General features: G+C 42.9%; 1 protein-coding gene and 2 long non-coding RNA genes across 5 annotated transcripts in view; 2 read left to right on the forward strand and 1 right to left on the reverse strand.

Moving 5' to 3' along the window:
- Positions 1 to 18139, forward strand: part of LOC140698146 (uncharacterized) — a 338999-nt gene extending 320860 nt beyond the window's left edge. The window contains exon 5 of the long non-coding RNA XR_012075679.1: positions 18055 to 18139. This is a non-coding gene — a long non-coding RNA (uncharacterized lncRNA). The remainder of the gene's footprint in view (positions 1 to 18054) is intronic.
- CDH11 (cadherin 11) overlaps positions 1 to 27274 on the reverse strand; it is a 141463-nt gene that overhangs the window by 21124 nt on the left and 93065 nt on the right. The window contains exons 3-8 of the mRNA XM_006211076.4: positions 25385 to 25784; positions 19555 to 19849; positions 16531 to 16650; positions 14491 to 14658; positions 11055 to 11242; positions 2917 to 3170 (exon numbers count right to left, since the gene is read on the reverse strand). Of these exons, the coding sequence (XP_006211138.1) occupies positions 2917 to 3170; positions 11055 to 11242; positions 14491 to 14658; positions 16531 to 16650; positions 19555 to 19849; positions 25385 to 25612 (1253 nt within the window). The 5' untranslated portion in view covers positions 25613 to 25784. The remainder of the gene's footprint in view (positions 1 to 2916; positions 3171 to 11054; positions 11243 to 14490; positions 14659 to 16530; positions 16651 to 19554; positions 19850 to 25384; positions 25785 to 27274) is intronic.
- LOC140698145 (uncharacterized) lies at positions 1576 to 2920 on the forward strand. 3 transcript variants are annotated; one of them, XR_012075675.1, is made up of 3 exons: positions 1576 to 1773; positions 1925 to 1998; positions 2611 to 2920. It is a non-coding gene; the product is annotated as an uncharacterized lncRNA (long non-coding RNA). The 3 variants fall into 3 exon arrangements; XR_012075676.1 differs by having other exon boundaries at positions 2647 to 2920; XR_012075678.1 differs by having other exon boundaries at positions 1576 to 1692.

The following is a 27274-nucleotide window of genomic DNA, read 5'->3' on the forward strand; positions in this document are numbered from 1 at the left end:
TGGACACTGAGAGACAGACAGTCCAAAGTCAAAAGGCTGAGTCTCAGGGAGCCCCCAGTGCCTGGACTGGAATCAGAGACTAGTGAAGACACCAGGTATATCTGAGGCGTGAAGAGGTTGCTGCCAAGGAAGCTAGGAGGAAAGAATGCTTCTGGAAGGCGATGGTGAACTGAAGTGTGTCTACTGCTAGAGACTGAGAAGAGAGAGCTGCAGAAGTTCCCCAACAGCCACAAGCTCGGGCGACATGATAAGGCCCTACTCATACGCCCTTACAGGTGAAGATAAGCACTCAGGGAGGTAGGTAGTCTGGCTAGAAAGCCCACTGGATAAAAGGTTTTGAATGTTCTTCTGTAACTTTTTTTGGCAGTTCTAAGAGCAGGGACCTGAGTGGGCGAGGGGAGTGGGTTCAAGGGCGGCAATGAGCACCTTTGGATAATTATAGACAACTTGCTGCACTGTTATTTAAGTTAATCCTCAGACACCCTTGAAGCTGTGATTGCTTTAGGATCCAATAGACGGATATACTGAGGCTGGAGGGGATGACGTCAGTTCCCCAGAGTCACATGACCAGTCAGTACTGGGGGCTGGGTTTTAGTCCAGATCTTCTTTGGGTCCAATATGTGTGTTTTACTCTAGTCAAGCAGCCACTGATGGAAGGATTTCCCAGAAAAGTTCGGGTAGCACACTCTCTGTGCAAGAAGGTAACAGTATGTAATGACTGAGGAGCTTGGTAACACTAAACTGTTCAGAAATGTTCATGGTGTGAATTTTAAATGAGTTAGCCTCGTTATGGAGCCCGATCAGCAGCTGTTGAGAAGAGTGACGGTGTAGAAACACAGAGAACAACCGCTCACGTCCGTGGCACCTCATTATCTCCAAGGATCCACATCTGTGATTGGTTATTTGGGTCGTATTTTCAATGGAAGCTGTTCTGTGCATGGAGGCATTGTGTGTGTGTGTGTGCGTGCATTTCAGATCCACTCTTGTTAGCAAACTTCAAGGCTACAGTACTTTATTATTAACTATAGTCACGATGCTAACTGACTGGTATCTCCTCGTTTTCCCCACTCCCTAGCCCCTGGCAACCACTGTCCTACTCTGTTTCTATCAGTTTGACTTTTTTAGATTCCATGTATGAGTGACATGCTGTCTTTGTCTTTCGGAGTCTAGCTTATTTCATTTAGCACTGTGTCCTACAAATTCATCTATGTTATCGCCAATGGCAGGACTTCCTTCTTTTTTGAGGCTAAATGATATTCCATTACATGTATGTATACATCACGATTTCTTTATCCATGCATCTGTCAACAGACACTTGATTGTTTCCACACCCTGGCTACTGTGAATAGTGCTGCAGTGAACACAGGACTGCAGGTATCTGTCCAAGATACAGCTGTTACAGGAGGCAGTACAGAGCTTCCTCAAAATGCAGGCGGTGGCTGGATTTGTTCTGTGGGCCGCAGTGACCTAGCAGACAGGTCCCCGGCCCTCTGTGAGAGAACAAAGGGCAGCACACAGTGTAAGGTGTCACTGTGATGTGGCCTGCTGACGGCTGTGAGGTGGAAGCTGCATCTGATCCACCTTAGGGGCCCCAAAGTTTCCTAGAGGAGGTGACACCTCCACAGGGATGGGAAAAATGCGCACCATACAGCAAGCTGGAAAGGAGGAGGGAGAGAGGAAGAACACAGAAAGGTTGGGAATGAGACAGCAAGTTCGACCTGAGGACGAAGTAACCCCGTCTAGCTGCAACTGAGAGTCTGATGAGAAGGGAGAGTGAGACAGAAAGCAGGGGAGATGGGGGCGGGGGGAACGGGGGCACAGCAGGAATTGGTGGGGGTGCTTGAAGAATAACCTTAAGCTGAGATCATTTTGGGGTGGAGGACAATGGGAAGCAATTTGATCACTAATTTTTTTCTTGTTGCAGTTTAACTGGAAGTATGATGGGATGTTTGGAGGTGCATTTTAAAGCGATCAGTCTGGCCACAGGATGGTGGACAGGTAGCTGGGAGACTGGGGGCAGGGAGACCACGAGGGGGCAGAGGGAGGAATCCAGGCAAGAGAGGAATTAGGGGAGAGGCTACAGAAAAATAAACACCTGCTAGAATCGAGTTCAGGGCAGGTTTCCGGCAACTCTGTTCTGCCCTGTATAGACATGCCTTGAATCTATGACTCAATCCTCCTCCTCAGCCTCTTTCTCATCACTTGCCCATCTTCATCATCAGACTCAGTGGTCATTAGCTCAGGCTGGGGAGAAGGGGAGGAAGGTTCTGAATTGCTCTTCCAGCTTACTTTTCTAAGTCACAAAAATACATTTCTAATAAGAAAAGCACCTGAAATTTGAGGGGCACTTTGTTATCTCTTCATAGAGCTCAGCAGCAGTTAAGAGACAGAGCTTGCGCTCTGAGCTTCCTGTTCACTGTCCGGTGTCTCTTTGGTTAAGTCCACACCTTGCCCTGTGGAGCCCCAACTTCCTCTCAATGTAAAGAATTATAATTCCTAGAAAGTAATCTTGAGGGGATAAATTGGATTATATACCTAACATCCCTGGTAGAGTAACTGGATCAGAGGAAGGTGGTTCAGTAAATTATCACTGCTACAATTACTTCACAGCCACTATTTACTGCTCACCACCATTCTGTGACACAGACAGGCCAAGCTAAGGGTTACATCACTGAGTACACACCAGGAAGTCTGCCCAGAGAGAAATTATGGCACTTGGACAAGCTTATCGTCAAAGTTGGTATTGAGATGGAGCAGAACTCATGTCTTCTAAGTCTCCATCCTGTTTACAGTGCATTGAACCTGGTCATCGTGGACCCTTTCTGAGACCGAAGAATATGGTTCCTGTAGGGCTTTCCTGAAACCTCCTGCCTCTAAAATTCCTCATCCAGGGTTTTAAAATAAACCTCTCTGTACCTTATTGGGCTGTTGGCAGCATCAGGGTCTTTGGCGTGCACTCTCCCCACAACAGTGCCAGCGGCTGCATTTTCTTGGACTTCGTGGATATAACTTGGGGCCAAGAACATGGGGGGCTCGTCGGCATCTTCTACTGCGATCTTGACCGTCACGGTGTCCTTGAAAGGCCCGTTGCTGATGAACTTTGGGTCGATGTGCACGTTGGCTGCCTCGACCTTCAGGCTGTATGCTCTTTTGGTTTCAAAATCTACAGGCTGGCAAGAAAGAAGAGAAGATTGACAACCAATTCCTTGAAAGAATAATGGGAAAGAAAGACCTGATTGTTTTATAGGGCAGTGTGAATAGTTCCTCAAAGAGAGAAAATCAGTGTCTATTCAATATCCAATTACCTGAGCCATTTGGTCAGAAAATCAGACAGATCAATTGCTGAAACCTGGAATGTGCTTAATGGGTAATTCTAGCAGCACAACAGCCACAGAAGGACCACATCATCTAAAATGAGTCTCATTCTACAGAGCCCAGTGAGGATGCCCAAATCAGACACTAAAAATCATTTAAGGAAAGGAATTAAGGGTAAAACACTACAAAGATAAACGTCATAGCACATTCTGTAAAGTCCTAGGAACTTTGGTAATAAAAATACTCAAATGACTTTCAGCCAAAGAGCAAAGTGATGTCTTATTAGCTACCTGCTCCCCTCCCCTGCATACATACTTCTGGCTTAATCATATTGCCAGTCTTATTTTGTAAGTCTCTGACCAGGAAGCATTTCTCAAAGTTTGGGACTCTTACCAGCAATGGCCCATAAGCTGACTTACTGTGGTTTATGGGTAATTCTGGTGGGTGAGTTTGTTGAATGTCATTACCTTAATTGACATTATTATTCCTTTTCCAGTTCTTCCATTCCCAAACACATCAAGGGCATCTCTGTGTACTGCTAATTTTTAACATACTTTTTCTGCTTCCAAATTTCCCTTTTGAGAGACTATGCTACAACTCTCTAGCCAGAATGTAATAGCATTGTTTTGTTTGGACTGCATTCATTTTTAGGTTACCTCCTACTTATATGACACAGGACAATGTGAATGCTTCCTTGTTAAAAGAAATGTATATATGTAAAAAAACTTCATCTAAAGAAAACCAGTTATAAATAGTACAGATTTTACAAAGACATGAAAAGAATATTAAGAAGTAGCATTTGAATGGCTATAATTATTAAGAAATTGATGGTAAACACTCCCTAATTCTGAATTAGAGGAGGTTCAGTGGATCAATCAAAGAGTGAAAAGTAAAACTGCAGAGGAGAAACAAGTTCTCGTGCCTGGGAGGCAGAACTTTTTAATTAGTATTCAAGGTGATGCCAAACTCCCAAATGTTTGGAAAAAGCCTAGTCTTTTAGGTCTAGCATCTGCCTGCCTTGTTGATTCCCTCTGCCTGGTAAACACTTGTTTTGAATGGGCACAAAATCAGAGAGTGTAGTCCTAACCTAATTCTACAGAACTCCAAACTAAGGATGATTCCAGTTTCAGAAAGGCAAACGCATTCACATCCTTGACACTTTTCCCATCATCTTCCCACCCCTATCTCCCCCGAGTCAGAGAACACGCCCTTTTTCTCAAGCAAAACCTGCCCCTAGCTGCTCCATCATTCTGGGGCTGAGCAGCATCTTTGTCCTTCCCTGGGTTACTGAGCAGCAGAAAGGAATGTTATTTACAGGCTGAAGGCATGAGATTGCTGCAATTTCTCAAAAATCCCTGCAATTATCAGACAAAATAAGAAACATGAATATAGTAGTTCTGAGACCAGGTAAGGAGAAAATTTCTAATCTCAGATAGCCTGCTGATGCTTCCAGAAGACAACATTTTTTTTGTTAATTGAAGTACACAGTCAGTTACAATGTGTCAATTTCTGGTGTACAGCACAGTATCCTAGTCATGCATATACATACATATATTCGTTGTCATATTTTTTCATTAAAGGTTATTACAAGATATTGAATATAGTTCTCTGTGCTACACAGAAATTTGTTTTTTATCTATTTTTATATAGAGTGGTTAATCTCTGCAAATCTCAAACTCCCAAATTTATCCCTTCCTACCCTCTTTCCCCAGTAACCATAAGATTATTTACTATGTCTGTGAGTCTGCTTCTGTTTTGTAGATGAATTCAGTAGTGTCCTCTTTTTTCTTTTAGCTTCCACATGAGTGATATCATATGGTATTTTTCTTTCTCTTTCTCGCTTACTTCACTTAGAATGATGATCTCTAGGTCCATCCGTGTTGCTGCAAATGGCATTTTATTCTTTTCTATGGCTGAGTAGTAGTCCATTGTATAAATATATCACAGTTTCTTTATCCAGTCATCTGTTGATGGACATTTAGGTTGCTTCCATGTCTTGGCTATTGTATACAGTGCTGCAGTGAACATTGGGGTGCATGTATCTCTTCGAATTAAGAGTTCCCTCTGGATATATGCCTAGGAGTGGGATTGCTGGATCAGATGGTAAGCCTGTTTTTAGTTTTTTGAGGAATCTCCATAGTGTTTCTCATAATGGCTGCAACAAACTACATTCCCATCAACAGTGTAGGAAGGTTCCCTTTTCTCCACATCTTCTCCATCATTTATCATTTGTGGACTTTTGAATGATGGCCATTCTGACTGGTGTGAGGTGATACTTACTGTAGTTTTCATTTGTATTTCTCTGATAATAAGTGATATTGAGCATTTTTTCATGTGCTGTAGGAATAGAACATTTTGAACTTGGTTTAGGTATTTGCCTAAGGACCCAGAACATTGTTTCCGCTGGAAAGCCCTGTTGATGGTAAGGCTACAGTCTGAGGTCTCCTTTCCAAATCTCAAGTGAAGGTCCCCAAATCTTTGCAAATGTTTGTCCAGAATGTCCTTTACTAGACTGGTGAGATTTCACTGTCTTCTGGTGGCCAGCCCAAGACTCGTTGCCTTGTGAAGTCCTCCCCATCTCCCCCCTGGCAGATTTGTGTGGTCCCTTAGCAGCTCCTCTGCAACCTCTCATCCTGAATTCCTGCTGGTGAGGGACATCCCACAGGACTCTACTGAGTCTTGTTGATCTTGGCCTCCCCCGTGCCTAGGAATGAGTATACCAAGTGATCACACGTACTATCATTATGACTGAATGGGAGGCAGATGGACAACATTTAAGCATTTACCTAAAATTTATTCCCTGCCTCCTTTCAAAAGAGATCTAAGGTAGTTTCCCAAGCGAACACTTATATCCACATTATGAGTAGTTGAAATAAAATTAAATGAGGCAACATTACTACGTAAGGCATAAAAATCTTAATACCCTCGAGTTTACTAATCCCACCTCTAAAAATCCTCCCTGAAGGATTAATTCAACAGAAAATCAAAACAAACAATATTCAAAAATGCATGATGTCGGTTAGATATCATAGAGAGGTAATATCTAATTGTGGGAAACATACTCACAAAACACCAAATCCAACTATGAGATTTTATTAAGGAAATAATGGTCCATCAATAGGATGGGATGTTATGTAGTCATTAAAAATGATTATATATATTACATAACAGCATGTAAAATGTTTATGACATGTCATTAAGTTAACAAATCAGATCACCCTATGACTGCAACTGTGTTAAATGTTTTATATGCACATCTATATACATGTGGACAGAGGGTATAAAGAAATAACCAGACATAAAAGTGGTTTTATTCAAATAGAGAATATTTAAAATGCCTTCTAATGCTGCTCTCACATTGCTTTACACAAAGTTTATTATGGTTGAAAGTAAACAGCTCAGAAACTGTGTGGGGAATTCTCAGTGATGATGGGGAGACCCACTTGGTCAAGGGTGTTGCAGGGAACAGATTGGATTTTCCTCCACAAGTCACCTACAAGTCTCATCTTTATTCTGCACTGGTTCTTCTTCAGTTAACCACACAGAGATCATCTCAATATCCTGAAGGCAGCTTCTCTTTCTCTTAGGCACTGTTATAACCCTGATACTGGCTGTGTCTGACATGGAGTCAGTACTCAAGAAATATTCATTTCTTCCTCAGCTAGTCAATAAAGGAATGACCCTACCTCTTAAGTTACTCTTGAATTCTTCACCTTTACCTCTTCTGCGTTCTTCAGGTCTTTGTAATTTCTCCCTTGAATTCCGACAAGAGTTTTTCAACTGGTCCCACTGTATCCATCTCAAAACCCTCAAGACTGAACTTATTCAAGTTCCTTAAATGTGTCCTGTTTCCATCAAGACCAGTCCTTCATGAGCTCTTTTTCTCTGGTCCTCCTCTCCTTCTCTCTCCACTTTAATGTCTGATTATTTCTTTATATTCTCTGTCCATCTGTATAAATTCCTACTCATCTATGAAGACTCAGCTCTGGAACTGCCCCCTGTAAGCAGTCATTCATGACCCACTTTCCTACATTTTATCACGCTTTATTACAGTTGCTTCTCAGTGGGGCAGTGATTTTGCTCTGCCTCACCCCAGGGATATTAGGCAACGTCTAGAGCTTTTTTTTTTTTTAATTGAAGTACAGTCAGCTACAATGTGTCCATTTCTGGTGTACAGCACAATGTCCCAGTCATGCATATATATATATATACATATATTCATTTTCATATTTTTTATTAAAGGTTATTATAAGATACTGAATATAGTTCCCTGTGCTATACAGAAGAAATTTGTTTTTTAATCTATTTTTATATATAGTGGTTAACATACACAAATCTCAGACTCCCAAATTTATCCTTTCCAACCCCCTTTCCCTGGATAACCGTAAGATTGTTTACTATGTGTGTGAGTCTGTTTCTGTTTTGTAGGTGAGTTCAGTAGTGGTCTCTCGCGCTCTTTTTTTTTTTTTTAAGATTCCACATATGAGTGATATCACAAGGTATTTTTCTTTCTCATTTCACTTAGAATGAGGATCTATAGGTCCATCCATGTTGCTGCAAATGGCATTATTTTATTCTTTTTTTATCACTGAGTAGTATTCCATTGTATAAATATACCACAACTCCTTTATCTAGTCTTATGTCGATGGACATTTAGGTTGCTTCCATGTCTTGGCTGTTGTATATAGAGCTGCAGTGAACACTGGATGCATGTATTGTTTTGAATTAAGAGTTCTTCCTGGATATTGGTGCAGCCATTATGGAAAACAGTAGGGAGATTCCTCAAAAACCTGAAAATAGACTTACTGTATAACCCAGCAATCCTACTCCTAGAGATTTTTTTGTCACAGCTGGTGGGGGTTGGGTGCATGCTTACTGACATCTAGTGAGGAGAGGCCGGCAATATTCCTACACACCTTGTCGTGCACAGAACAGCCGCCTACAGGAAAGAATTCTCTGTCCTGAAATGTTAATAGTGTCACAGCTGGAAAAACCCACTCTATTTTAATTGTCTTTTCACTTAACTGTCCTGTTAATTGTGATCCCCTTGTGACCAGGACTCTGTCCCTTCAACTTTAGATGTCCAGCCTCTCACAAACGGCCTGCCTGACAAATAATAAGAACTCAATAATTCTTTGTAGAAAAAAGGGTGAATGAATTAAGAAACAAGTGAAAAAAGTACATTAAAGAATACTTTTTAAAGTCAAAAAATATTTCCATGCTCTCTCCATAACTTTTTATATTATTGATTTATAGATAATGATTTCTATAAGGATCCATTATTTTACTAAATTCACCCCTCAATTTTTTTTTCCCAGCTGGACAGTGGGAACTTTGTGCTACAAGCTTAAGCAAATGTTCTTTTACAAATGAAAGAACATCCGACTCTGTTTTAAACCAGAACATCAGTGCTTTATAGAGGATTATTTCTTTGCCTGAAATAAATACCCTGAATTGGGGGGAAATGTGCAAATTAATCATATGCAGAGAGCTCATTTGCGATGTGTTAGTTCCATGGGGTGATTTAAATGTTTCAGGATTTTAGAGACACAGTGTGTGTTTATGCCCTGCATACACTGAAAACAGGTGACAACCTTAGCATAACCAACCACCCAATCACTTGAACCACAAAGGATGGGAGGCAGGAATCGCTGAAGTCACTGCTCGTATGTCAGTGTCAGGCAGGAGGGATTGCAATATTAATTAACAAAGCAGGTAGACAGCTCTCTGCTACACACAATTCGCACAGCCACTTTTCCAGAGGAGAAACCAGAGGGAAGGAATCTCCCCAGCCTCTGTGGCTGACGGGTAAGCTTCTGTGGCTACAGGATCCATCATTGCTAATGTTGACTTTTCCAAGTATCCACCTCAACTTCTTGTCCTCTTCTTTTATGGCAGAGTCACCTCCTACTTTCTCTTTGTTCTGGGTGCCTTAATACTTCTCCCAAACCCAACAATGCTTCCGTATGTTGTGAAAAGTCAGCTTCCCAGAACATGTCTCTGCCTGCCCTCCTTACTGAAAGACTCCTCCCAGGACTCTCCCCCCGCCCCACCCTTGCCTCCACTCCAGCTACTGGCTTCTTTATTGATTCTTCAAATTAATTTTTTATCAGTGTTCCAGTCCAATCTTTTCCATCACACCAAGGAGCTTAATATTCATGCTACAAAATCAAGTTGAGATGAATGCTTGATTAAAACCAAGGTAATCCTATCATCCAATTCAGATTTAATACTCCGTACACTTTGATGGTTGAGGGGTGCTGATTTCTCAAGTGCTAAGTCGGGGGGAGGACCATTTTAGAATATACTGTAACTGTGTCTTTACTTCAAAGTAAATCATATCTGGCTTTCTTTTATAAACCCTTTCTGGTCCAGCTATTTCCAAAACATCTTGAGTGGGAAGGTGTTCCAAAATACCCTAGGTTTGAAATTCACGTCTTAAGATTCCTAGCTGTGTGATTACAACAGGGCAAGTTATTTAATCTGCCTGAGCCCCAATCTTCTTAAAATTAAATGGAGGTATCATTGCCCATTGGGATAACACTATCTACTTTATATGATTTTTATCATGTAAAATAAATGAATGTTTGTAAGAGGTTCAGGCTTTGGCCAATATTTAACATTCAGCAAATGTTAGATATTTTTTTTTTAAAGCAAAACAAGAACAAACAAACTCCTCCTTGTAGTGAATTAATCCCCGGGACACATTTTTAGCAACAATTTAGCCAACTATGAGGGAAGGTCCATTATTATTGTTTCTCAGGCTAAATTCTGAGAGACAATCACACAGAGGATTGGTTCAGGTTTCACAGAAGGCCCAGAGATGTAACGGACCTTGGACATTTGAGATAGGAAAAGTTCTGAAGAGCCTGTATTAACAGACTCAGCTTAGCAGAGCTAAATGGGGAACTTCATGCATGCTTGGGGCTGCTTCTCCAAAATCTAGATTTTTCTGTCTTTCTTTCCATGGGGGAAACCATGCCGAGTCGTACAATAACTAACTACAATCTTAGGCAGGTATCGCCAGCACTGTGTGTCAGGTATACAGAACAGTGATATGACTTACATACATCATGAAGTGATTACCACAGTAAGTTTAGTGAACATCTATCATCTCATATAGATACAAAGAAAAAAATTTTTTTTCTTGTGATGAGAACTCTGATTTACTCTCTTAACTTTCATATATAACATACTGCAGTGTTATTTATATTCATCCTGGTGTATATTACACCACTGGTACTTACTTGTAACTGGAAGTTTGTCTCTTTGACTGCCTTCCTCAACTTCCCCTTTCCCCCATCTCCCATTTCCGGTGACCACAAATCTTCTTTCTCCATGAGTGAGTTTGTTTTTGAAGAATAATTGACCTAGGATACTGTTAGTTCCCGGTGTACAACATAGTGACTTGATATTTCTATACATTTCAAAACGGGTTACCATTATAAGTCTAGTTGTCATCTGTGACCGTACAATGATAATACATTGCTATTGACTGTATCCCCCAGTCATATAAAAACTAGCAATTGCAGGCAGGCATCATCAGCCCCTTCTGCCAGCTCCCTCTGGAACACAGTTCTGTTATCTCCCCAATGCTCAGAGCTCAACTGCAAAGTCAAGGCAACCCTACAATTGCCCACAGTCTCATCTCTTAGCCTTCAACTCCCTGTCTCCTGCAGGGTTGCCTTGGGGAAAGCAAGTCACACCACTGACATATCAGATTCCTCACCCTAACTCACCTTTTTCAGTTTCACCACGCCCTCCTGTGTTTCATAGTCCGTTGTGATTTCAAACAATTCCATCCCATCTCCATCAACAATATTGTACGTGACTAAGCCATTTTCTCCAATGTCTGGGTCTTTAGCCTTCACTCTTCCTACTTCCTCCCCGGGGACAGCTGCTTCCGACACAGACATCTGGTACACGCCTAGGAGAAGAAGACATCTATATTTATTTTCCTTTTTATTTGGCAGCTGTAGGACTTTGGATTTCATTGAATCCCAATAAATTTCTCAAAGGGTTTGACATTGAACTTTCTATTGACGGAAAACATGAAAGAAGTGAGTGGATGGGAAGAAGATCCCACATGGCTAGCTCTTGTCAAACAGATGTTTTCTACAAAGGACGATGAAACAGTATCGTGGTCTAGAGTGGCAGGGTGGGGTCACCTGCCACACGTGAGAAAGGAAAACAATGCAGTTACATTTCCCATCAGGAACTGATGGAGGGCCATGTATGTCTTTATACATCCAAAAACCAAAACTTCTTTTCACATCTTGGGGATGGTCCATAAGTTAATTCTAAGGCTCCCATATGGCACTGCCAGGTGCCCAGAAAAAAGAACCCCTCCTCTGCTTAAAAGCCTTCCAGAACTCCATATTGATGCTAAAATCGAATGCAAATTTTATTCTTCAAGGTGATGACCATTCCAGCTCTATGACTCTAATCTTACTTCACCTCCTTCACCATTCAATCAACCGCTGCCTTATATGAAAGATTTCTCATAGTGTGGCCTCTCCATATAGAGTTATTTAATGCTTATTGGGAACCTAATATGTGCCAGGCATTGCCCTGGCCTTTGGAAACTCAGTAGTAAATGAAGCAGTCAAGATTCTTCCCTCATTCTAAAGAGGAAAAAAAAACCCCACATGTATACATACTTGAATATCATTGCTAAGAAGGAATAAAATAAAGTACGGTGAGGGCCAGTGAGTGATGAAAGAGTGAATATGTGACTGTGTGTATAAGTGTGTGATTGTGTGAGTGTTTGCTCATGTGAGGGTATGTGAATGTGAACACTTGCATTAAATACGTGTAGGTGAGAAGGAGAGGGAGAGTGAGAGGTTGATTTTGAATAAGCTGGTCAGAGAGACACCCCTCAGAAGGAGGCATCTGAACTCCCCTGAAGGGACGGAGCAAGACAAACCCTGTGACTATCTGGGGATGAAAATTCGAGACAAAGTGGCCAGCAGATGGCCAAAACCCTAAAGCGAGAGCATCCTGACTACATACAGAACTGCAAGACGCCAGGTGTGACCAGCACCTTGTGGTAAAGGTAAGGGCACAGTGGGAGGTCAGTGCCCAACTGTGCACAAAAGGCATCGGAGGAGATAGAAAAGACTTCAGGTTTTCTTTAAATTTGGTGGGAAGGTTTTCAGTAGGGAAGTGAAATTTGAGATGCTCTGATTTTGCATTATCGCAATTTTAAAATATTCTCTATGAAACAACGAGAAGCTAGGGTTGGAAACCTGGCCCCGGACACTTCCAAGCCCAGGGGTCTTGGGGAAGGTACTTCACCTCTTTAAGTTTTAGTTTCCCCTTGCGTGGATTTTATCAGTTCTGTTACACTGTCTACATTGATCTATATGATTTGGCTGTGAATATTTCAGTTTGGATCCACATTCAACTTAATCATACCAAGCCCTCTAAGATAAGGGACACGTGGGAGGTGGGAGTCTGCAGATAATTACCAATTTACATGAGGGTTTAGAAAAACCTGCTCTGAGCTACTTTCTCCAAACCTCATTCAAGTTCATGACTGTGACACTGGTCTCCGCACAATAGTGATTTAACTTCATGGTCATATGTGAGTAAGGGCACTGATGGCTGCCTGCTAAGAGTCGTGCGTGGGCTTTTCCACGCAGATGATTGCAGAGTGTGGATAATGAGGCATGAGGATTTGCAGAGCGCTCTAGGACGACGCTTAAGCTCACTGGGGATGCAGACCTTTGCGCCTGACCAGGCAAAGCAGTTCTGGGACTTTATGAGAACTGGCTATTGCCCTGTAATCCTCTACCTCAGTGTCTCCCTTGAGTAGATTACTGTCTCTGGATTCCTTTGAGTGACCATGGTGCCTTCCTGGGGTTGGTTTTTTGCTTTCCCTGTTCCTTCATTTGTAAGAAGTGCCACCTCTCTGGCAGTAAACTCGCTGGCTCTGCAGCTCTTCTCCGCATCTAATGAAGAAGACGCTGTTACAGTGATGTCCCTGTGATCCAGCGTCACTATGGTCACACTGTACCTCTGTCTACACCTCTACACACAAGACCAGATTTGCGTTCAGAATCTAGCTTTGCCACATCCTTTGGGCAACTTGGTGCACCTTTCACGGAACCCAGTTTTATCTGTAAAAACAGAGGCTCTTGTAGAGACTGGCAATAGTAGTAACTATTCATTAAAAAAAGATAGTTGCTGTAATTATGATTAATAGCAACCTTTCAAAATCATTTTTCTTTTATTTCCTACTGCAGTCCCATCAATTCCGTAGAAGGAACAGAATCCCCTAGATAATAACAATGACTAGCATTTGTTGACAACTTATGCCAGATATCACTGTAAGATTTTAGACCAACTCTTTTAGTTCTAACAACATCCTATTGGGCCCTGTGGAAGACTGCATTTTCCAAAAAATGGCCCAGCCAACATCTCCCAGCCCACATGCTTTTCTTTCAACACGGCTTTAGCAGTCCTTCCCTTGAAAGGTGGGGTCTACAAGAACTCCACTTGAATTTGGGCAGCCTCATGACTGCAGTGGAAATGACGCTATCTGACTTCTGAAGCTGGGTCACAACAGGCAATGCAGTTTCTGCTTAGTGTTCCTGGGGCTCTCCCTCACTTTCAGAACCTAAGCCATTCCTTAGAGAGGCCGGGCTGGAGGGGAACCAAAAGCCAACACCAACTCACCAGCCATGTGAGTAGCAATCTTGGAAGTGGATCCTCCAGCCCCAGTCAAGCTGTCCCCTTCAAGTTTTGCCCAAATTGCAGACTCATGAGAAAATAAATGATTATTATTGTTTTATACCACAAAGGTCCGGGGCGGTTTGTTAGGTAGCAATAGAGAAAGGATTCAGGCACTATTACCTGTCCAGGTTAGAAAGGAGAACACTGAGACAGAGGCAGGTTGATCCATCACTGCATCGCATCACGAGTATCTAGCCAAACGGGTTTGCTGCGTCCAGGGCTGTGGACCATTTTATGCCTCTGCTTTCTCCCACTACCTCTCTTCTACTTAGGTTTTTTTGTTGTTGTTGCTGTTGTCTTGTTTTTTAAGAGAATTATATAAAGAGCCTCCATTTTTCTAGCTTTCTTCTTGAAAGCCAAGGAAAGCAGGGATGGGTCAGAGAGGAGAGCTGGCCGTGTGGCATCACTGGGAAGTGAAAGCCACGCCCACCTACTTACTCTGCGGAAACTTTGGTGGGTTGTCATTGACATCAGTCAGTGTGATCGTCACTTTGGTTGTCCCTGAGAGTCCACCCATGTGTCCACCCATGTCCTTGGCCTGGATCACCACGTGGTACTCCTCCTTGGCTTCCCTGTCCATGTTAGGAAGGGCTGTTCTGATGATACCTGGACAGGTGAGCAGGGAACATCACAGATATTCATTGACAGCGTTAAAACAGAAAACATCTAGGCACAAGGAAAGTGAAGATTAATAAAACAGCACCTGCCCTCACAGAAGAGCCACACCAACAGCATAATTATCCTCAAAAGCAGCCATGCCCGGAGCATCGTATAGATGTATTTTCTAGCAATTTGTCACAATTAGTAATGCAGCATTAAAATTTTATGTTTTATATGTTGCATTGTAAATGCAAGTAATAACCTCATCATTCTCAGGTCTAACACGGAAAGGCCTAAAGACTCTCTCATATATTTGAGAATCCAGTGCATGAACATCCGTATCATAAACCCATGCTTTTGGACAGCCAGCAGAATCATTTGACAATCTATGCCTGCATGCAATTCTTAGAAACATTTTTGTGGTCCATTTTAAGTTAAAAGTAGAAGGCGATACATTAAAATGTTAGCATTAATTTTTTTTTAACCAAATAGGTTAAAAACATACACAGTGCTATACAAACACTTACTGTCCACTATCACCTTTCACTGACAACAATAATACATGGAGAACTGAATTCTACATGATCTCTGGATATTAGCACACTATAGGTATGGAAACCATGCTCACTTAAATCTTTTGGGAACACGTGCAAGCTTTTTCTGTTTGTAGACCTGATAACATTTATACTGGAAATATAAGAGAACATCATGGAAGCTTTAAGCTCTTAACCTTCTCTGACTCCAATGGTTATGTTTCTCAGCAACATCCTTGAACTCACTGAGCCTCTTTTTTCTTCTCTATAAAATAATTTGTTAGGTTCAAATTGGTGGTTCCTATTTGTGAATCCCTGAGACAACAAAGGTTGCAACTGGAGTCCCTCCAGCTGTTTTAACATCTCAAAAATCTACATGAAATCCTACATTTATCCTTGGTTAATATGAAAATTAACTGGCAAAATTCATTGGTAAATGCCTTTGATGAAATCTTAGCAAACAGCCCCAGAAATTGTGATACGAAGAAAAGTGGCTACAAATAAATGATTACACAGTTAGGTTGAAATCATATTCAGTAAGTGGGCCAAATATGTGATTGGCAGACCATGTGTAAACATATAAAATATACGTGCATATTTGATAAATTTTAACTCTACCAACAAATGTGGATGATTTGTAAACCTCTTTCAAAAACATGGGGCATGTTGTGGAAAAAAGGACTTTCGGGCATAATATCGCAGACCAGCAGTTTCACAGGATTTTAGTGTTGATTCATAAAAGGATCCTAGAATCAAATTCGATATAAATGGAGTGGAACATTTTGGTGCGGGTTTTGGTGGTTCTATTCGTTCATTCTTTCAGTTTGCTATTTGTTTTCAGTAAGGAATTTGCAGAACCTCCTTTCTGGACACTAATGCCTTCTGAGAATCTCTCAGCACGGTGGAGGGGACGGGGATGTGCTGAATCCCGGACGTGCCTGAGCATCAGTTCCCACCCCCACACCCCCCAACCCTGCACTGCGGTCTTTAGAGCAAGCTTTGAGAGCTGCCAGTTTTCATACCAGCCCTCAAGTCCTTTGGTCTCTTAATTTGGATCCAAAGTTGAATTTTAAGATAAAACATAAGTATTTTAACATAAATTCTTAAAAGTTGAATTCTAAGATGACATTCATTACTGCGACAGTGCAGTACAGACAGAAGCAATCATCAGTATGGTTCACTGGATGCCGACTCCAGGCCAGGCACACACACAGCGTCTAATCCTCACAATGATCTTGTCAGGTGGCCCTTTTATATTTGAGAAAACTGAGACTCACAGGTTTTAGTGAGCAGGCCCGGACTCCTTATTCAGTGTGTCATAAATCACAATGACATTCCACGGTACCTGTCTGCGCTTCTACTGAAAAGTAGGGCTGTCCTTCCAGGATACTGTACACCAGCTTGGCACTGTTTCCATAGGTGGGGTCATCTGCATCTGAAGCTGTCACCTGGATGACTGATGTTCCTTCAAAGTGAAATACAGTCATTAGCAACAGTCCCTCCGCTTTTCAAATTATATCCTCGTTTGTAAAGTTTTGCCTTAAGATTAAAAACTGAGGACAGCCCCCAAATTATTTAACATCCTTTCATTTCCCTGGGGTTGAGATGCAAAAATAATCTCGCTCCCTCCCGCCTTCCCTCCCTTCCTTTTTTGTTTAATTCTCATGGCTTAAAAATAAACTTTCTATATTCATCGTGCATCCTGCTATGCTTAGTAGTTAAAATAATAATATGAGCATTATTGCAAAAACATTCTAAGACCCATGCAATTGGAGTGTTCAGTATATCAAATTAAATAAAAATCTTCCCAAAGAGTACAATAAAGGATAATTAATGATAAATTGCTTTTCATGAAAGGACAGACTGCAGGCTTCCATCTGTAGCAGAGCAATAAATACATCATTTTATTGTTGCTTTGCATGTAATAAAATGGCTGCTAATACTACATTTTAATTAATTTATGGCTATAAATATTGTACAGAATGTTGTTCACTACTGGCATGAAAACTGCATCTTCCCCCCTCTAATGAGCCTGGTAGGCACAGAGTGGAAGCCACCAGTAGACATCTGGTGAGCTCTAAGGCAAACATTTGTGGGTCACAATGGAAGGAAACCAGGGAACTGAAGGAAGATGGGATTCTGTTTTTCCTACAAAAAACTCTGTTCCTTGATGGTCACAAGTATCTGAGGGCATGAAATTCTGGGCTTCAGAATGGGGCGGGGAGATGCTGGAGGGAGAGAGCCAGTGATCACCGAATCCCTCTGTGTCAGGCACCGCTCGGAGCACATTCGCAGTATTCTGCCAGTGCCCCTCTGCTCGGCGTTTTTACATCCATGCTGCTTGTGAGACACCGAGCGTGAGAGGTAGGAAGCTGCGCAATCTATTTTGCAAAGTTCGTTATTGCCAGAGTCAGGCGTCTAACCTCTGTCCTTCAAACAACCAAACCCAAGTCCTTTCCTTCCATGACAGTTTCAGCAGAGGGGCCAGGTTCTAGGCGGGAGGCAAGGGAGCCCATTTGCACAGCCTCTGAGAACCGTCTAATTTACAAGGTTGTCAGTGATTTTCGCATAGTATAAAAGTAAACCTCATTTTTTCCTAATTACTCTCTGTAATTCATTATTTCATGCAAACCACTTTTTTTGAGCTCTTCCCACATAACCAGGCACTACTCTAGGTAGTGGAGATTTATAAGGGAATTAGTAAGTTCTATTCCTGACCAACATGGGACAGCTGGGGAAATTATTAATTTTTTATGCTTAATTTGCTTCTAGAAATCCTCTAAGTTCACTGAATCTCTGTATTTTACATCTGTGTAAATTTAGCCCTCATTTAACCCTCAACAGAGTTTACATTATCCTCATTTTATAGATGACAAAATGAAAACTGAGGAAGAAGGAAGATACTGCCAGGGCTGACCTGGCTGGCCGGAGGCACGGCCATGATTCCAACCCAGGGCTGCCTGACAACAGACTCTACTCTCATAGACCACGACGGGAAGTCTGGTGCTGATCCCTAAGCACCAAGGAGCCCAGCAAGGTGGGAACTGTGAAACCTGCCCTGGAGCACTCTTGCCGATGACTGGCCGTTTTCCCCTGGCTCAGCCGCTGACACTGCTGTCCCCTCTTTAATGATTCATTTGATGTCTGCTGTTTCTCATTAAAATCCCCAGGTGAATACTGAGAAACAGAAGGACCGAGCAGGGCAAAGGGAGGAGAAGGTGAGAAATGGCTCAGCCAGGCTTTTATTAATATGAGGAGGTTTTGACTTTAGCTGGAGGAGGAGGAGACTTTTTTTTTTTTTTTTTTAGCATCGCAAGCTCTATATGCAAAATGAAAGGAGATTAGAGTTCTAGGGTCACCTCTGTATCTAACTTTCTTGAGCAGGCTGATTCCCAATCTCGGTGCTTGGTTTTCTCATCTGCAAAATGGGCAGTTTGGCCCGGCTGATGCTTAAATTCACTGGAGTTCTCAATCTCTGATTCATATAACTAGACTCACTCCCTGATCAGAACAGCCCTGATCACTGTCTGAAAGACAGACCCTTCTTAATATGAGGCATGCTTCTCAAGAGACCCCAACTACATGCATTCTACAAAGCCAAACAGAAGTTATTGCCAGGAAAAGGTAGCCAGGTGAAGAAATCCTTCAGAGAATTATCCTCTAACAACATAAATGTGTCTTTACATGTGATAAAAGACATACCTGCTTCTGCATTAGTCTAACAGATGGTGACACAGTGTCATGGTTAGGTCTGTAGTTTGGATCCACTTAATAGCTCAGATGACCTTGGATAAATTAGTTAACCTGTTTCTAGCTTGGGTTTCCCATCTGCAAAATATGTCAAATAGGACCTACCTCATTGCAAAGATGAATCATTGCAAAAATTAAATGCAACAGTGCATGTAAATCATTAATTAGCACAGTGCCTACATGCTACAAATATCACTGCCGCTGTCACTTCTTGAACACTGACATGCTCCAGTGACAAAACGCACGTTATATCTAATCCTGCATGACTAGAAACTTTTACTCCCATTTTACAGAGGAGAAACTCAGACTAAGAGAACAGATGTCACCGATGCCAAGTCACACAAGTTAAGAAGCGCCAGAGCCAGGATGACTTGGCTTCCATCACGTTCCTCCCACTCCTCCACACTTCCTGATATTTCATAAGTTTAGCGTTTAAAACCTCAGGGTGATTTAAAATAATTGAAACTTCAGCTACATACATGAAACATTTTGTTTGTTTGTTTGCCATGGAAGATACAGCATAACTTCTATTTCCTGACCAGGGAGAAGGGGCACCAGCCCACCCACCAGCAGAGACACCAGGCCTGTAGGTGGAGCCGGGGTCCCCCACTGTACGCACCCACGTTGGACCTCTCGGGCACGTTGGCGTGATAGGTCTCATGTAAGAACTCGGGAGGGTTGTCATTGATGTCCTGGACCTTGACGATGAATTCTGACGGCGGTTCCAGGGGCCGGTTGGTGTCCCTGTCCACCGCCTGAGCCATCAGCGTGTACTGGGCTCTCTCCTCTCGGTCCAATGTCTTGGTGGCATGAATGTTCCCTGATTTGTCATCAATCACAAAAATGGTTCCGGCTCCTTCACCTGAGAGAATGTATTTAATGTTCCCATCGCCAGAGTCAATATCGGAATGAAGCTAGGAAAAAAGAAACCGAGATTTGTAATTCCACGTCAGGTGTGCTGGGGAGGCAGAGACTCACTTACAGGCTTTTTACTACAGTACACTGCATACACACACACACACACCCCCCATGAGAGGCAGACGTTCTCACCCCATTTTACACATGAACAAATGTCATCTTAGAGAAGATAACTCTTGGCCAAGGTCACACAGCTGGGGAGCCATGACACCACGGTCCAAAAATTTTTTATAAATTGTAAGATGCATTCTCTCCCTCCTCCCCTCCCGTGACATATGCCCACATACAAAATATATATACATATATAGATAGTTATTTTGTAAGAACTACATGCATTTGAAAGAAAATTAAGAACACACATTTATGCAATAAGTCAATCTCAGTTCCGACTCCCATTCCTTCATTTCCTTGCTCAGAGAGTGCAGTTGTTATCAGTTTCTTGTGGATCCTCTACAACACATTCTATGCCTGTGTAAGAATATCCACACTGATACACCTGCCCTGGTTTATTTTTAGGCAATAAAGGGCACAGTGCACGTACCACTCTTCATCTCTGTTTTCCTACAGGAGTAAATAAGGTGACCCTTCCACACTGCTCCATACAGATCGACCCCATCCACTATCTGGATGTTATTTATGATCGTATTTTTAGCAGTCCTCTTCCGAAGGTCCCCAAGGTTGTTTCCAGGCTTTTGTTACCACAAACAATTCACTGATCAGACTTTCTAGAAGACCCTGTGTGTGGCCCAGGAAGGAGGAGGATCTGTGGATGTGCCCTGCCTGGAGGCTCTCCCGTCCTCAGCATAAGCATGGGGCGGCTGGCCCAGGATGATAGCAGCTTCTTAGACGATAGAAAGAACTTCAGATATCCTCGGGCCATCCGCCTCTCTTAACAAAGCCCAGAGAAACAATGGTGTTTGCCTAAACCCACACTCGGCAAGGCCAGGAAGTCATCCAGGTCTCCTGACTACCCGGCCCCTATCTGTCTGCCTTGACTCTGCTCTGTGCTTTGTAACATGGAACTCCCCCCAAAGACCACATCCAATTTCCCTGTAGCAATAAACTCTTCACTGTACCTTGCTGTCCAACCTCAATTTCTGCAGCTGTCATCTTAATCTGACTTCCTCTGCCCTCATTTTACCTTTTTCGTAGGAAAAGATAAGCATTACTTTTACTGTTCTCATAGGCTTCAAGAGTAGCCAAGTGGATAAAAGGCTCTTGGTTCTACCTACTACATAAGAAAACCTAGTAGTATAAAGTAAAAAGCTTGATTCAAAAGGTATTGATAATGATAATACTACTTATTATTTACAACTTACTATTATCTTATTGCTTATTACTATCAATGTCATTTTAATATTATTATTAATGCCATTTTAATTATTACTCTTAGGAAACCAAGGCCTGGAGAGCTTGCCCAGAATCACAAAGCAAGACTGAACACACTGCTTTTTAAATGTTCTTGTATTGTTTCAATTTCCCAAAAAATATCTAGTTGATTTGCAGTGCCTCAGTGAAGCACAAAGTATCTCAGCTTCAAGGGGATACCTGTAGGCACAAATTATGTTTTGATTTTAGTCCATAGTGCTTCTCAGGAAAAGAAAGAAAAAAGCACACTTTCCTTCAGAACTCACTATCCATAAAAACCTATGTGTTGTCATGAAATTATGGCTACACAATTCTTACGAATAAGGCAGGATGTGAGTAATATACTAAGCAATTTGAATGTATGAACCAAATTGTCCCAGTCTTCATACAGTTTCCCCAGTAAGGGCAGGATCCCTGCCCCCATCCCCCTATCTCTCCTGTCAGTCAACCCCCAGCAATAGTTTGCATTTGTTTGTTTCCCTGCCTCAGACCTGACAAAAGTCAGAGGCTCAGGCGGGTGAACGTGGAACAAGGAAATCAATGCAACGCATATTTAATGGAAGTGTCTAAGGAAGAATGTTTCCAGGGACCGCCATATGCTACATATGAATTTGGCAAAACTCTTGGGAATTAAACAGATTCGATTTCATGATCAACCAAATAACTAAAAACAAAGACAAAAAACTTTAAAAATTACTGCTCATTATTTTTATCTTATTTTCAGAGTTTGAGGTTAGATATGAATTTTTTTTCTCTCTCTCCATACAACCAACAGCAATACTTATTAGGTTCAATACAAAATTAGCAGTTTGGGAAAGCTTTCAGTGCTATCAAGGGACCCAGTCACTGAGACAAACACAGTTCCTAACTCCCAAGACTGATGGCTTCCCATCTGCAGATCACAGCGTGACAGACTGTGCTTCCTGCAGGAAATCTAAAAGTCCATGGTTTGAGGCAAGAACATATAATGGAATAAAGACAGTCTCTTCAGCAAATGGTGTTGGGAAAACTGGACAGCTGCATGTAAATCAGTGAAGTTAGAACACTCCCTCACACCATACACAAAAATAAACTCAAAATGGCTTACAGACTTAAACATAAGACAAGATACAATAAATCTCCTAGACGAAAACATAGGCAAAACATTATCTCACATACATCTCAGCAATGTTCTCCTAGGGCAGTCTACCCAGGCAATAGAAATAAAAGCAATAATAAACAAATGAAACCTAGTTAAACTTACAAGCTTTTGCACAGCAAAGGAAACCACAAACAAAACAACAACCTACAGAATGAGAGAAAATATTTGCAAAAGATGAGACTGACAAGAGCTTGATTCCAGAATATATAAACAGCTCATACGACTTAATAAGAAAACAAACAACCCAATCCAAAAATGGGCAGAAGACCTAAACAAGCAATTCTCCAGTGAAGACATACAAATGATCAATAGGCACATGAAAAAATGCTCAATATCACTAATTGTCAGAGAAATGCAAATCAAAACTACAATGAGGCATCACCTCACACCAGTCAGAATGGCCATCATTCAAAAGTCCACAAACAATAAGTGCTGGAGAGGGTGTGGAGAAAACGGAACCGTCCTACACTGTTGGTGGGAATGCAGTTTGGTGCAGCCACTGTGGAAAACAGTATGGAGATTCCTCAAAAAACTAAAAATAGACTTACTATATGATCCAGCAATCCCACTCTTGAGCATATATCCAGAGGGATCCTTAATTCAAAAAGACACCTGCACCCCAATGTTCATAGCAGCACTATTTACAATAGCCAAGACATGGAAACAACCTAAATGTCCATCAACAGATGACTGGATAAAGAAGTTGTGGTATATTTATACAATGGACTACTACTCAGCCATAAAAAATAATAAAATAATGCCATTTACAGCAACATGGATGGCCCTGGAGACTGTCATTCATTCTAAGTGAAGTGAGCCAGAAGGAGAAAGGAAAATACCATATGATGTCACTCATATGTGTAATCTAAAAAAAAAAAAAAAAAGACAGAACAGACTCACAGACATAGAAAACAAACTTATGGTTACGGGGGGAAGGGGATGGGAAGGGATAAAAAGGCAGTTTGAGATTTGCAAATGCTGACTGGTATATATAAATAGATAAAAAGTTTATACTGTATAGCACATGGAACTATATTCGATATCTTGTAGCTTATGGTGAAAAAGATTATGAAAACAAATGTATGTATATTCACGTATGACTGAAGCATTGTGCTGTACACCAGAAATTGACACAACATTGTGAACTGACTATATTTCAATCAAAAAAAAGTTCATGGTTTGCCAAATTCCACTCTTTCAGAGCATCCTAAATCACTCCACCTTGAATGTCATCAAATCAAAGGTCATTAGGGAACAAGTCATCTAGTGTAGTCCTCCTGTTCAAGGGGAACTACAGATCAGCATAATCACAAAGAAAGAACATAGCATCCAACCACTTGACTTCGATTCCCCCATCCACCTTGACATCAGACTCGTTCCCATGTGCCTCGATTTTCAAGATCACTCATTACTTCCCCTTCCTCTCCCTTTTCCCTCTGCCACTTAGTAGGTATGACAACAGCTTGCTCCACAGAGATGCTGAAATGGCTCTCAGGTCCTGTCTCTCCTGCAACCCAATCCTGATACACACCCTGCTCCCTACCAAGGAGGTCCCTGCAGCAGAGGTCCTATTTTCTCAGAACAATTCATGCACAGCTCTCCACATTGCTCAAGCCACACAGCCCTACATGACTGGCGTCTCTTCCCCTCTCGGCACAGAGCCCATCTCCTGGACAGAATGAATTCTTCGTGCCAGTGATTCCCTTGTGCTCCCACTTCTCAAGACTACTTCTATTTTGGGTGTAATCTTTCCATTTTGGATATAAATAAATTAAATTGCCTTGGTATATCTCTTCAAAAAGCTACTTTCTTGTAGCGCTGAACAGTATTATTGAGACGCTAATATGAACTTCCTCCAGAGACGTCTATTTCATAAATACGGAATGCTGTTCTCAGCTTGAACAGCAACTAAGATAGCTTTGTTGGAATCTATGAGGCTCACAAATCAGCACCCCCTCAAATCTGCTCTTGTCCCTTTTCCCCCCTCACTGGGTAACTCCTACTCCTCTTTCAGGTCACAAGTATTATCACTGTCTCCATGAAACCTTCCTTCACCCCTCCCAGGCAGTACCATGCAAATTCATAATCACATCTACTGAATTTCTTCATTATTCTACTCCTCACTTTATTATCTTGTTAATTGCTTAGGTAACTGTCTCTTTTCCACTATTCCCTGAACTCTGAGGCCAGGGACCACTTCACCCTAGGTTACCATTTGCTTTGCTCTGTACCTGCTCATAGCAGGCTTTCCGATCTTATACATGAACACCTCTCTGCTTGCAGTCACCGTCACCATCCTCTGAGAGACGGCTGTACGTTTTACTGTAAGTGACAGTCAGTTTTTCAAACATATTTTGGACTCTCTTTCTACCCCTGCACTTTTTGGCACCAGTCCACAGAGAATGCATGATCTGGGTAGAGCTAAGATTCTCCAGCCTTCCAAACTGGTTTTCGCCATCCCTAAGCCAAAGTGGATAAAATCCCATCCATCCTTAAGACATATCCATTCAGAGGCTTCCCCCAACCTGGGCTTTAGCACAAGCCGGGGACACAACAGTGATGCTGTTCCTGATGGAAAAGTAGCTTCGGGTGGAGGCGGGGAGACAGATGAACGCACAGACACGTGCGCCGTGAAAAGGACAGCTATGGTGAAAGGAGCACAGAGAGTTACGAGAACACAAAGGAGGGCACCCAAGCTGGGTTTGAGTGTGGTCGGGGAAGTGTCCGCAGTTGGAGAACGGCTAAATAATCATCATTTCCATTCAGCACACTATTGTGTAGCCATTAAAAACAGAGTTTTAGGGGGCATGACATTAAGTGGAAAACAGAAGTGTTCTTAACATGGCTAAGTCTATGAATTGGAAAAAAAAAAAAGGCTGGAAGGATGTGTGAACAAGGACTTTGTGGTTTTTGCTGGACGGCCACACCATGATTATTCTCCCTCCTGGACTCTGCCTTGACCACACCCTGGTACCGGGAGGGAAGAGAGTGGGATGCAGACAAGGAGCCACAGCAGCCTTACCCTGCCCACGAGCACGGGGTCCGGCCCGGTGTACTCCTCGATGACGAAGAACTGGTTCCAGACCCAGCCCCTCTTGGAGCGCTGCAGCACCTGGCCCTCCTTGCCCTTCTCGTGGTGCCCGTGGAACGAGGGGCGCAGGTGGCTCCTCCGCTCGGCGGCGAAGGCCTGGCTGTGGCACAGCACGCCCAGGCACACCAGGGCAGCTCGTAAACAGTAGTTCTCCTTCATTTTTGGTTACGCGGCAGGCACAGGACAAGGCAGCTGTCACCCCTTCCGCCGAGCGTGCGGTGGCCCGGCAGATGGTGGCCTCCCAGACGCGTCACGCAGACCTCTCTCGGGCTGGAATGTGTCTCCTCGCCGAGCACATCACGTCAGGGCTGCCCTCGTCCCCCGTCGGCCTCTGCAGGCAGAAGGGAAGGTCACATTAGTCGCCAGCTCCATCCCCACTTCACTTCAGTTCCACTCAGTAAACACTGAGGCAGGCTGGGCCCTGTGAGGGCTTTGCTCTGGGTACCGAGGAGGCCAGCGCTGGTCAGATATCATCCCCGCTCTCAGTTTACTCCGTGGTGGGTGAGACAAACACGTACACAGAGAAGCCCCTCAAGGTCTACAGGAGGGTAAAACGTGTGCTGTGCAATCCAGCTGCCCAGGTCTGGGGCCAGTTTTACACTTACTCGCTCTGGGTTTTGGCTCAGCTGACCCTGAGCTCTGCTTGCTCACTTATGAAATGGGCACCAGAATCGTACTGGCTGGCTGCAGGGCCTACACAGGGATCCTGAGCAATAACACGCCCCCGTCTCAGCACCAGGCCTGGTACGTGGTAGGTGCCTCATGTTTACACTGTTATTAATGATCATACTTGTGCCTGGGGATGGTACTGTAATAGGGAAAGTTAGAGCATTATGGGCACCCAGGAGAGGAACATATAATTGATGGGGTTGAAGATGGAAATTGCAGAGAGTGGGGCAGTTAAGGAAGACTTCCCAGAGGAGGGGATGGCTGGGCACAGCCCTCAAGATGAGTTACTGTGGTAAGAAGGGCATGGGTGGGGTGTCCCCAAAGCCCAGAGCTGGTCACAAGCACAGCAGTCCCAAGACCGTTCAGCGTGACTGGATGGTATAATGAAGGAGGAATGTAGCAATGGATCCTTCTAGACACAGGAGGTCGGGGCAGATCCTGAGATGGTCCTTGATGGCCACCAAAATGTTTACCAGTGTAACAGTGGGTCAAATTCTCATTGGTGGATCAGTGAAGGCTACTGTGTCAATTCAGTGAGCAAGATTTGCTCTTGTCTGCTCCAATGCACCCCGCCACCGCCCAAGAAGCTGAAGATCCTACCTTAACCTGGAAGTCTTTCCAAGGATACTTTATAAGCTCTTTCCAACCAGGAAAAGCAAAATAAAACAGCATTCCCCACCAACTGGTCAAAAGGTCTTGTTCCTGGCACCCAGCCATGACTCAGCGATTCACCAATAGTAAGGATGAGCTGCTAACGCCTTTCCATGCCCCTTGTAGGTGTCTGACCCACAGTCACTCCAGTCCTCTCTCCGGCACGCTGGTTCTCCTCTCTGGTCCTTAACTCCTGTCTCAGGTTCCTGGGCTTCTTCACTGGACTTAGTCTTTCTGGTGCTGGAAACTTAATTCTCCCCTAAGGAACTCGCCTTGCTCATTCCTATGTCTTAGGACCCCACACTTTCTCCCCAGACAACCATTCTTTCTCTTTGAAGCATCACCCAGACACCAGTTGGAACCCTAGTTCCCAGGAGATGATGCTCACTACCACCCCTACCAGCAACATGAGAGACTCAGAAAATTGCCAGGCATGGGGGATGGCCCACTGATGTTGAGGATGACACTTCATTTCAGCACCAGCTGGTCTAAATGAAACTG

The sequence above is a fragment of the Vicugna pacos genome, chromosome 9 (genome assembly GCF_048564905.1).
Source record: "Vicugna pacos chromosome 9, VicPac4, whole genome shotgun sequence".
NCBI classification, from domain to species: Eukaryota; Metazoa; Chordata; class Mammalia; order Artiodactyla; family Camelidae; genus Vicugna; species Vicugna pacos.